General features: G+C 52.4%; 1 protein-coding gene across 2 annotated transcripts in view; it reads left to right on the plus strand.

Annotated features, from left to right (window-relative positions):
* Positions 1 to 12,374, plus strand: part of ANO2 (anoctamin 2) — a 353,918-nt gene that overhangs the window by 125,890 nt on the left and 215,654 nt on the right. For both annotated transcript variants that reach the window (XM_062195454.1, XM_062195453.1), the window contains exon 9: positions 808 to 872. In XM_062195454.1, the coding sequence (XP_062051438.1) occupies positions 808 to 872 (65 nt within the window). The remainder of the gene's footprint in view (positions 1 to 807; positions 873 to 12,374) is intronic.

Consider the following 12,374-nt stretch of genomic DNA (forward strand, 5'->3'; position numbering starts at 1 on the left):
TCCCAAGACTTTAGCACAGCCTACAACCCCCTGACTGATCAGGCCATGCTGGTACTTCCTGGTGTTATCCCTCATTGCTGGTATTTCCTGGTGTTATCCCCCATTACTCTGCAAGCTCCCTCTGCCCCAGCCCTGCTGTGGCCCTTGTACCTTGTAGGACATACCATAAGCAGCTGCCTCACAGCCTTTGCACAGAAAGAGGGTTCTTCTGCCTGGGACGGTCCCCCGTTTCCTTGAGGTCTCAGCTCAAGTGTCACCTCCTCAGAGAAGCCTCCCTGGCTTTCCCACCCACAACAGTTCCCTGGGCCATACCCTCCTCCCTAGCATTCTACCCCTCTCCTTAGTTTTCTTCATAGCATTTATTAATTCTCTGTCTCTGGCTTTATACTTGTATTCCCACAGCAGGTGTAAGCGCCAATATAACAGCAGTGACTTTGTTGGTTAACTGTCATATCCAAGGTCTGGACAGTGCCTGGTGTATAAATGTTCAATCAATGCTTGTTAAGTGAGTGGCAGTGGATGACAGGGCTCGTTTTTTAGGACCGGACAAGACAAAAGAATAAAGAGGGAGGAGTTAGGCTTACTAGGTGGAGGACTGCCCCAGAGTATGATAAAGGTCACCTCTGTAATTTGGGGAAGGAAAGGCCAGTTTCTTTAGCCTCCTGACCTGGGATGTGTCCTTTGGGATGTCACATGAGAATGTTCTGGGCTTTGGGGATAAGATTTTAACTTGCCAGGATGCACGAGAGAAAAGCGGAATGTTTGCTCACCTCCACTGCTAATCTGGTTCCTCCTTCTCTTGCTTAGCTGCTGTACCAGGAATGGGCACGCTATGGAGTGTTTTATAAGTTTCAACCCATTGATCTCATCAGGTAAGTTGCGGGGGCGGATTCTGGGGTGGGGACGCCTTTGATGCAAGTCATCAATGATTCAGTCTTCTTGGCCCCAGTAGTTGCTTGTCCAAGTACAGAGAGCTGCTTTTCTAGTGTGTCTTATGGTTTCCTGCTCTGTGTGTGATGGGTGGGGAAGCTGCGGAGGGGTAGGGCAGGAACTGGGGCTGTGAGGGGCAGAAGAGAACACAGACTTGACTGCCAGGCCCCCAGCACTGGGGTCTCTTCTTCCCTGCCTGCCCTCTGAGGGGGGTGGAGACCACCTCTCAGATTCTTCTCCTGAATCTTGTCCTAGGGAAGCGCTTAGAGGAAGCAGATTCTTGAGTGATGTCCAGGTGGTCATGGTAGTTTTTAAAAATGTTTATTTATTTGAGAGAAAGAGAGAGAACTCCCTTATTTGCTAATTCATTCTCCAAATGCCTGCGGAGGCCCTGAGCTGGGAGCCCAAAGCTGGGAGCTTGGGAACAGAGCCAATATCTCCCATGTGGGTGGCATGGATCCAACCTGAGCCATCACCTGTTGCCTCCTGGTGTGTGCACAGGAGGAGCACAGCTAAGATCTGAAGACAGGCATGTCAACATGGATGCAGGTGTCCCAAGCAGTGGCCTAACCATTAGGCCAAGCACCTGTCCTGGACTCAGTGTTGGTCAAGGGGGGGAAGGGGAGGAGGAAGAGGCAGGATGGCCTGAATGGCCTGACAGGGAACCCAGGCCCTTAATGACCTTTCCAAATAAGAGGGGAGGAGAGCCTGGGTCCTGGAATCCCTCCCCTCACTGCTGCCTAGCACCATAAGCTGTCTGAAAGAGCTTGCCAGAATGCAGGAGGCCTGCCTCGCCTAAAATGGGCAGAGGGCTCTAGAAGCCCAGGATGCTCTCAGAGCCCAACCTCTGTCCTGGGTGGAGGGATGGGTGGCACACCAGGCCGTGAGAAGTCTGAGCCCCGGGTTCCCATCCGGGCGTGGCCACCATGTGCTCCTCCTTCTTTGCGTGAGTCATGTTCCTTCTTTGGTCTTAGGGCCCTGGTTGTCCTCAGTTGGGAGGCTGAAGTGAGGCGTGTGAGGCATCTGTGAGCCAGTTCAGCAGAGCATCCTCAGTTGGAAAAGGCAAGGGCTCGGGAGTGTGCATAGGAGGCCCTGGGGCTGCCTCAGTGGCCTCCCTGCCACTCAGTCCCCTGTGGCTGTTTTCCTGAGCTCCTCAGTCACCCTGCAAATGTCCAGAGCCTTCCTGGCCGATTGCCCTGGGCTGAGGCTGTGCGAGGGGCAGCAGCCAGAAGCATTGTGTCCAGAGGGAGGATTCTAGCTTCTTCTTGGGGAAAAGAGAACAGCATGGGGGCCAGCATTTGGGCAGGTTCCCCTCCCACCTGGAGAGGCAGCAGCCCTCCCAGAGAACTGGGACAAGCAGGTGTTTGGTCCACTTGGAGGCCATTAACAGAAGTGCTTGGGTTCGGAGCTGTAATGGGCAAGGGTGACCAAGGCTCCCCACCAGTGACTCCCATTCCTTGGCTGGCTTTGGTGCATGGCTCAACCTGGGCAGCCTGGGGCATGTCAGGGTGGCTCCCTCTGTTCTTGGTGGACTCTGATTGCTTTCTCTGGATCACATATGGCCACCCACTCTGTCGCTTGTTTTCTCCAACTACCAACTTCATTTATTAAAAAAGTAGGATGGAAAAATAAAACTTCTCCTTACCTGAGAGCCTCGACTTCTCCCCACAGACCTCAGGTGACTCCCTGCCAGCTAAGTGGGGAATGGCTGCAACCCAAGCAGCCCCACCTGCAGGGGCCTCTGGGGCCTGGTGCATCCCTGGGCCAGAGAGCTGGAGTCTGGGTTGACGTGGCACCCAGTGCAGGAGGCTGGCTGTGGCTCCTCGCAGGACAAGGACAGGGGCTTGGCTGGAGGGAGGAGCAGGCTGACCTCAGGCATGTCTCAGACGCTGGCGGGAGGGGAAAGGCAGTAGTGTGGGTGGTGTGTGTGTGTGTGTGTGTGTGTGGAGGGAGGGGGGTACGGGCAGGTGGCTGCTGTGGTCTGCCCAGTGGCATCAGAGCTCTCTGACCTCAAGGGAGTGCTGGGAAGAGAAGTGAAGGCAGCGGGGGAGGGGCGGGAGGGGGAGCAGGAGTGGGGGCATTAGGGATATAGGTGGGCAAGCAGGGACTGAAAAGCCACAGAGGAAGGAGCCTGGAGAGCGGGGCGCGGCTTCTTGCCCTCAGCAAGCTGCACCCTAAACCCATCATCGCCCACTGCTTCACTGCCATCTTGCCTCCTGGGATGCGGTCCAAGCCGTCTCCTTCCTCCTCACCGTCCTCACGCAGCCTGGGAGCCCGGCGACCCCTGGCTGCCTTCCCACTCCCTCCTCTGACTCCAAGTCGTGTGGGTGCTTCAGCCGCTTCCTCTCCACCTTTCTTGCTCCACCTGTCCGGTCCCCTGGGCCCTGCAGCACAATAGCTTTGCTCCGTGACTACTTACTAGCGTGCACTGCACCCTCCTGTGCTTCAGCTAGAAGCTGTGCTCTCGTGATCTGTGTTGAAGGACGTGGAAGAAGGCGGTGTTGTCTTCCACAAGTCAGCTCCAGTTATTCGTGGAAAGGCCTGCCTAGTCCCTTGGGCATTCAGCACCTCATTGTTATTTTACTTTCCTTATTTTTAAAGTTAGTTTCAAAAATATTTATGGACTTGAGAGGCAGGGGTTGGGGGAGAGAGAACGAGGGTGAGCGAGCACTCCTGTCTGGTGGGTATTTCCCAAATGCCTGCAATAGCCAGGGCTGGGCTGGGCCAAAGCCAGGAGCTGCGGACTCCATACAGGTTTCGCACGTGTATGATAGGAACCCAGTCGCTGCTGCCTGCCGGGGTCTACAGTGCAGGAAGCTGGAGTCAGGAGCAGAGTCAGAACGTGAAATCAGGCGGCTCAGATGTGGGATGCCCGTATATTAAGCACCAAGTCGCCTGTCCCCTCAGCTCCTCCTTTTCAGCACTGAGCGTCCATCCCTCCTCTGGAGCCCCAGGGTCTCTCCCCTACAGTGATCCATTGGAAAATTCTAAAACACTTGTGTGGACATTGAGAGCTCTGGGGGATGGGCGATCAGTTTCAAGTTCCAAGCCCCTTAAAGCCTAATCTGGGGCTGTGGGGTTTGAGACTCCCTTCCCAGATGTTGACAATGGGCAGAGGGGAGGTAAGGTGCCCTTCCCTGCACCCCTCACCCCTCGGCCCTGGCCTCCACCAGGTGCACCAATGTTCGTGCCCAGCAGGTTGCACTGTGGGACTGTTGATGGGCCTCTGCACCTTGGAGCCTACCTTAGTTCTGGGAACACTGGGGCCTGCGGGCCTGAGCTGACTCTCTCTCTTTCTCTCTCTCACTGTGTGTGTGTGTGTGTGTATGAGAGAGAGAGAGAGAGAGAGAGAGAGAGAGAGAGAGAGAGAGAGAGAGAGAGAAAGAAAGAGAGAGAGAGGCAGAGAGAGTTGAAACGCTCCCCAGGGAAGCATCCAGCAGGAGCCCAGGAGAACAGGTGCAACCTGGCCCAGAAGGTTCATCTGGGAACTTGCAGCCAGTGGCACTGTGCCCTGGCAGAAGCCAGGTTTGTGAAGAGTGTGGGGAAACGATGCCTGAGCTGGACCCGGATGACTCTTTATTTCTTCTGATTCCATAGGGAGACATGGGAGGGTCCTCACGGCCAGAGGAGGGGATTTCTGCCGAACCAGCCTGGTTCAATGCCTGAGGAACCCTAGACAGAAGCAATTTTTATTTTCTGGGTGTAACCTGAGGAGCTGAAGCCTTTACAATTTGTAGAGATCCAATCCAATACCAGTTAGAGTCTTATTAGCTCCCTGTTTATTCACTGATATTCCCATCTGCCCAAGACTGATTTTCTTAGCTTGGAGCTTTTGATACATATGAGACAAATAGGCTTTAAACATCTGAGTTTGACTTAGTACCACACTAGTTTGCTGAAACTCATGGACACATTTTTACTTACTTATTTATTTTTTTTAAAGATTTATTTATTTGTTTGAAAGTCAGAGTTACAGAGAGAGAGAAAGAGAGAGAGAAGGAGAGGCAGAGAGAGAGAGAGAGAGAGAGAGAGAGAGAGAGAGAGAGGTCTTCCATCCACTGGTTCACTCCCCAGATGGCCACAACGGCAGGAGCTGTGCCAATCTGAAGCCAGGAGCCAGGAACTTCTTCCGTGTCTCCCACATGGATGCAGGGGGCCAAGGACTTGGGCCATCTTCTACTGCTTTCCCAGACCATAGCAGAGAGCTGGATGGGAGATGGAGCAGCTGGGACTCGAACTGGCACCCACATGGGATGCTGGCACTGCAGGCGGCGGCTTTACCCGCTACGCCACAGCGCCGGCCCCTACTTATTTGTTTTTAAGCATCTGCCACTGCTTGCCCATGACAGGATGAGAACAGGGGGTTCTAGAAGTCTGTAGGCTCAGGGGCATGGTAACCTGTTTACACTGCAGCATTCATCCAGGGCGTTGGGCAAGGGGCACCTTCACCAGCCCCAGCCCGGAGTGCGGTGCTGAGAGGTCAGAGAATCAGCCCCGAGGCAGGAAGCCCAGCCGTGTGGCAGGTGACACTGTGAGATGTGGGACAGCGGGGGGCACTGCCTGCAAGTGGTACCTGCCACCCTCTTGCTGTCCATCTCCGGGCTTTCTCCAGCACCACCCATGGAGAGCCCGCCAGAGCCCTGGCACCTCCAGAGCTGGCTCCCCCGCCTCCTGCAGCAAGGCAGCGGTGCGATTTCATCCACTTCTCCTGGTCTGCAGCCCCACGGGATCCCTCCCATCAGAATCCCTCCGGAGGGCAGCAGAGGAGACCACGTCCTTTCTCAGTGGGCTTCTCAGCAGGCTGGGCTCGGCCGGGCCTGGCCGCAGCTGGTGTGGGGGAGGGGATGGAGAGAGAAAGAAATGTTGATCAAGCCGTGATTAATTATTTCCTGAGCCCTGCTGCCTTCCCTCTAGATCCTCCCCTGGGATTCTGAAAGGCGATCCTGCTCAGTGTGATAAACATATAGCGATGCTTACAATGAGCAAGGCTCTTTGCTTGGCCACATGGAGAGGCGCACCAATGATTAAGGAAGAGTTGATGCCCGTTAGGACATAGCAGTTCTGCAAGAGGGCAGATGTATGCCGGGCAGGAAGATGTGGGGGGCTGTAAGGATGATACTAACATGCAAATGTAGCCTGGGACGCAGGTGAAGTCATTGCTACTGGAGAATAAAGGAAGACTTCCTGGAAGAGGTGGTGCTTGGATGAGGATTGTTGGTTTCTGGGAGACAGGAGGTTGGTGAATGTGTCCCTATTGTCATCCTGGACCACCCTATTTATGGGTTTATTTTTTAGTCAGATACTGGCGATCAAGCCAGAAATTACACTGACCCAAAGCCAGATCTTTCATCGCTATTGAGTGGGAGTGGTCAGCCCAGAACTTGACTTGCAAACCTCATTTGTAAGGGTTCTGTGCCAGCCTGGCCCATGTCCCTGGTTCTGTTCTGAGAGCTAGCCTGGGATCCAGGGTTGGAAGGAGGCGAGGCTGTATCCACTAGGGGAGCGAAAGAGTGACAACACGGATGGTGGCATCTGTACAGGTTCTTGGCATTTGAGGGGAGGATCCAGCTGGGGATATTGTTCATCCTGGAAGGAAGGAATATCTCGTGGCCTTGAGGATGTTTCTGCCACTTCCTAGGGTGTGAGAGCAGAGCAGACGGAGGAGGGCAGGCAGCACTGGGTCGAGGCAAGGCTGCAGCAAAGATGCTGGTGTTCTGTGTTATAGTGTGCTCTGTCTTACAAGTCAGGCTTCTAGTTAAATCCCCATGTGAAGGCTCTGTCCTCCCTTTCTCTCACATCCTCTAGCACCACTCTCCTCCAGTTTGTACCTTTCCAGAGGAAGGGCAATGGCTCTCATGCTTGACCAGTGGGAGTGGAAGCTGGAGTGGGTGACGCTGTCAGTTCTTGTTCAAGACTAAGGCCAAAGACGCTGTTGGATCTCTGTGGGTGTTCTCCCAGCCCCTCAACATCCTTCCATAGAAGGTGGCTCCTGTTTCAGATCAATTCAAAATTCCAAAAAGACACAACACATGTGAAGCATAGAGACAGAGACAGACAGACAGACAGACAGACACACACACACAGCTCCCGTCTTTTGGTTCACTCCTCAGATGTCTGCAATGACTGCAGCTGGGCCAGAACCTGAGCTAGGAGCCAGGAACTCAATCCAGGTCTCCCACATAAGTGGCAGGAAGCTAATTATTTGAGCCATCACCACTGCCTTCCAGGGTCTACACTAGCAGGAAACTGGAGTCAGGAGCCAGAGCTGGGTATTGAACTCAGGCACCATACTGTGAGACGAAGGTATCTCAATCACTAGACTAAATGCTTTCTCCTAGAACGATTTTTATCTCCCTTCCAGTAGTGTCAGCCACATGGGACAGACGGTGATGCTGCAGGTAGTTGGGGAAGAAGGAGCTGTCCCTCTTATGTCATGTCCTGTTTCCTAAAGAGGAGAAGAAGCTGATATGGTCTGAAAGATGTGACAAGCTATCTGTTTTTGTGCTGTCTTGGTCCTTGGTGTGCAGTAAACCCTCAGTTACCCAGAACCTCTGGGAACAAACTGTGGCATCCCAGAGGTGGCGAAGCTTAGGGGTGAGAAAGTTCCATGCCTGGCCCTGGAGTGAATACATGGGGAATTCTTGCACCATATCCATCTAGCAGATGCCAGCCTGGGCTTGCTTTTTCCTGCAGCAGGCTCTGTCTCACCTCGGGGGCGATTTGTTTCTCTGCTATGTCCCAGCCACTGGGAAGAAAGTTGTGGAGCCAGAATGAGAGCTGCAGTTCTGCTTCCTGGAACTGAACAGAACAAGAGTGTCCTGTTGTGTAGGTCATTTAAAATGAGCTGTTGTGTCCATAATGGTTCAACGATGCCTAAGCCTTTTTTCCTATACCCAGAGCGCCCATGGGGCGCCCTGCCTGTCTTTATGTGATATGGGCTGTTCAAACAGCCTCACCCTCGTGACTGTCCTCCTTGGGACTCGCTGGCCTGGGAAGCCCCATGCAGGAGCCTTGTTTATGCTGCACCTGGTGTGGTGAAGCCAGCGTGGATTTTGTTCCATCAGACACTGCTGGGGAAGGGTTTCAGCATGACCCACTCAAGGAGCTCAAGGTCAAAGCACAATCTCCAAGCTTGTAGATGACTCTTGGGCTTTTCTGGGATATGAGGGGACCAACTGATGGATGAAATTCACAAGTAAGTGTGTGGCTGTAAGAAAACAGCATGGGGAGAGAACTGACCCTCGCCTCCCCCAAACTACCTTGTACACTGGTGGGTACAGAGGTATCAGCCATACCTAAGGCATCAATCATTGGGAGTGACTGCAACTCTTTCTAGAATCATCCATGTGATATGTTGCTATAGACCCTTGAAATTCTTGGAAAGCATTTTAGAAACCAAACTAGGATTCTGTGACTCAATGACTTACTAAGACTTGGCAAAGTCTCACAAGTGTCCAGATTAGGGCATCGTACTTAAAGAACACTCAGGAGATATTTTGTGAAAGGAAAAATCATGTGATTAAAGATTTGGAGAGGCTCCACCTGGAAAAAGATTACACAAGTCAGGCTCCCTGCATTAGGAAGAAAAGGGAGAAGGAGCAAGGGCAACACTTGTTACACTGAGAGGTGAGCAGAGTGACCTGGTGTGTAGTCCTGAAACCCTGCAGCTCCTGCGAGGGGCACTTCCTGGAGTCCACGAGCAGTGGGTTCTGAATGAAAAGGACTCCGTTTTAGCTCCAGCCTTGTTTCCAGGGGATGTGGTATTTGATAAGCCTTTCTGTATCAAGCTTCAGTTTCCTTGGCTATAAATAGGAACCACCGCACCTGTCCTACCTGCCCACAGTGTTACTGTGAGGATTAAGATGAAGTGTTGTTCAAACATCCTGAGGATGGCTATGGGTCCGGTTCAGTAAAAGTATTATTTATCTGCTCTCTAGGGGGGAATTACAATATTCACCAAAGCAGCAGAATTTTCTCTGGTTTTAAATACACTTTATATGTGTGACCTCTGCCTCTCAAAAGCCCTGTACAGTGGGTATTATTATTTTTAGATTTTATTTATTTATTTAAATGCCCACAACCTCCAGGGCTGGGCCAAGCTAAAGCCAGGAACCAGAAACTCAACCCAGGTGTCCCACAGGGGTGACAAGGACCCAAGCACTTGAGCCATCACCTGCTGCCTCCCAGAATGCAGAAAGCTGGCGTCAGGAGCAAATCTGGGACTTGAACCCAGGTACTCTGCTGTGAGCTGCAGGTGTCCCCTTTTAGCCATTAGAACACACACTCTCCCAGCAAAGTGTGGATTATTACTGCATTTTGCAGATGAGGACATTGAGCTCATGGAGGTAAAGGCTTCGCAAGGCCACAGCGAGCTCACCTGGGATTCAACCTCAGGAGACTGTCTTTTCCATTGTGCCTGTGGCTGATGGTCTTAGAGCTCATTGCGGCTGATGTCAGGCAGTGCTAACCCCCTCGATGACCTATCTCCCAGAGAAAATTGTGGGGTAATTTGCTGAGAAACTTGGCATGCACACCATGGGCAAATCTGTGTGCTTTAGGCTGCGTCATCTTTATGGCCATCCCTCTTTGCACACAGCGGGGCTAATGGGTCACTCTTCAGGCCTCTGTTTAGTGACCCTAGAAGGCCATGCTTTTGATTTCTCATTTCCAGCTCCTTCCACGTTGCCAGGTTGTCAGCTGTCACTTCTCACTGTTGCCAGCTGAGTCATGTCTCTTCCTGCCTCTGATTTGCTGCTTTGTGTCAGAGGTGGCTTCAGCTGCCAGTCAGCACCATGCACTGCACTGCATGAGATGCGTCTGTTCCTCCTGGAGGCTGGCTCCTGGTGGGCATGGGCATTTGGAAAGGGTCTGAAGGATGGCTTTTGTGTCCCAGTGAGAATGAAACAATGCTTCTGAAGCTCCCGGGGCCTCAGGGGTGGGACCAGAGTGCTTGGGACCCTGTAGGGTGCCTTGGCTGTGAAGAGTGGGGTTGGCTCTCCTTGCTTGTTTTAGGACGTCCTGAGAAACCCAGCTGGTCTGAGACATTTCTTGAAATCAATCCCAATCTCTTTTTAATTTAATGAATGCATTTTTACATAGATGCAACTTTAGGAATACAGTGGTTCTTTCTCTCATGCCCCCCACCCCACTCCCTCCCCACCTCCAATTCCCTCTCCCATCTCCTTCTTCATTATGGATCATTTTAGTATGGCTTTATATAGAGAGAACCATCTCTATGCTAATCATACCCAATCTCTTAATAATGTGAGAGCTAGCTCCTGCATCAGGGGTCTATTGGATGCAGAACTCTCTCCTGGGTATGGAGCCAACGCTTCAAAGAAGATGGAAAATGGGGAGCTTGAGATATAATAATGGGACACATGATACTCACAGAAGACAACTTCAAATGTAGGCCACGGAACTCTCAAGGGACAACCAACAGACGGCTAATGTACAGAACGCTGCACAGCAAGGTGGGACGAGGTGGTGAAAAAACCTTTCACTGTTCACTGCCAGGAAGGGCTTAGGCATTTGGTGTAGTTGATTAGGGAAAAGTAAGACAGGACAGATGAGTTGTAAGGAGGAAGCAGACAGTGGAATGAGGGAAGGAATGGGGCTTGGAGACCTACAAGGGACCACGGAAGCTTTCCTGTGCAGGAGATGCCAAGAGAGTCAGGGGTGGGCTGAGCTGGAAGAGGGGCTGTGCAGGAAGCACTGGGGCTGAGACAAGTGGTTGCCGTATTGGAGACAGTATAGGGTGAAGATAGGGGTTAGACAAAGGGGTCCTGGCTGGCAACAACAGGGTTGCTCACAGGTGATCCCTGGGATATAGGGAGGTGGCAAAGACAGAGGGTTCAGGAAGGGTTCGGGGACTCATTGTGCTTTTGGCCATATAGGTGAGAGCAGGGAGGCCATGGAAGACCAGATCTTCCTTCACTCTTTCTCCTGGAGAAACCTTGGGTAAGTCACTCGGCCGCAGGGGACCCACGAAGTTCACCTTGCTTAACAGTTGCATCTCCTCCATCAAACATGTAGACTGTACAACGGCAGGTGCAATTCCTTGGTGGGAGCCCAGGGCCTCAGTGGATCCCAGAGACTGATCGTGCCCTCGAAGGAGTGAGGGGACTGGCGCTGGGATGAGTTCCCATGGACACAGCCCAACTGTTTGATCCCGTGAGCCACTGTTTCACCACATGTCCCTGGAACCCCTGCACTCCCACTTCTGCTAATGATATTCCCCGGAGTGGTGTTCTCCACCCACACCACATGGGTTTGTAACCAACATAAACAGAAAACGTCTTAACACATTAAATAACATCGGTGGAACACACGTTACAACAGCCACCACAAGATAGCTCAATTTAATTAGCTCGGCACGCCCAGGCTTTCTGCAGAGGCACATGCCTCTGTTTTAGAATCGGAAAACCACAGCATTTTGTGGGTCTGGAAGTCACATACGTATGAATGAAAAAACAATTAACAAAACTTCAAGATCCCTGCCTGGGAGACTGCTGTTTCTGGAACCTTCTTGGGATTATGTCAAGGTATCCAAGGATGTTGACAGTTGGGTCACTGCCAGAGTCGTTTGTCTGCCCCTGGCAAATTGGTTGGCTCAGACATGAAGAGGCAGGGGACGCGCGAAACCTTCTTTGAAGGCTCAATCCTCGGAGTCTTTGCTCCACCTTAGAGGTCTCTTCTGGAATCCATCTTCAACTGAATACAATGGACAGAGATGGAGATGGGGGTTGGAGAATTGGGATTTTTTAAAAGGCAGAGTGACAGAGAGCAGGAGAGAAAGAGATCTTCCATCCACTGGTTCACTCCCCAGATGGACCGCAGTGGCCGGGGCTGGGCCAGGCTGAAGCCAGGATCCAGGAACTCCATCTGGGTCTCCTACATGGGTGGCAGGGGGCCATGCACATGACCCATTCTCTGTTGCCATCCCAGGCACATTAGCAGGAAGCCGGTACTTGAACTGGTGCTCCGATGTGGGATGCCAGTGTGGCGGGGGCGGCTCAGCTGGCCGCAGCACAATGCTGGCCCCAGAAGTGGATTTTGAATTTTCCATCTGAGCATGTTAGTTTGGAGGAGGGTAAGGGCCTCACTTTGAGCTGCTAGCAATTCTACAAAATGACAGCAATTCCTCCAGTTGGTTTTCTGGCCAATCCTCAACCCTGGGCCAAGAGGTCAGGCTGCTCTGCGGGGACAGAAGTCCACCTCAGACAGAGGGTGTCTCTGTGCTCTGCTCAGGGCCATGGGGTCTCTGGAGAGCCCCTCCTTGCTGTGGTTTGCACGTTCATCAGTGAGATGTTCTGCTTTCCAAGCTCTGTTTCCTTCTTGTGTCCAGTCCTGTGTGTCTCCCGCTGGGAAACACCTGCTCCTATCTGCGGGTTTGACTTCCACGGAGGAAGGAGGTTCAGCATCTGATTGTGCAGCAGGCCGCC

The sequence above is a fragment of the Lepus europaeus genome, chromosome 6 (genome assembly GCF_033115175.1).
Source record: "Lepus europaeus isolate LE1 chromosome 6, mLepTim1.pri, whole genome shotgun sequence".
Classification (NCBI taxonomy): Eukaryota; Metazoa; Chordata; class Mammalia; order Lagomorpha; family Leporidae; genus Lepus; species Lepus europaeus.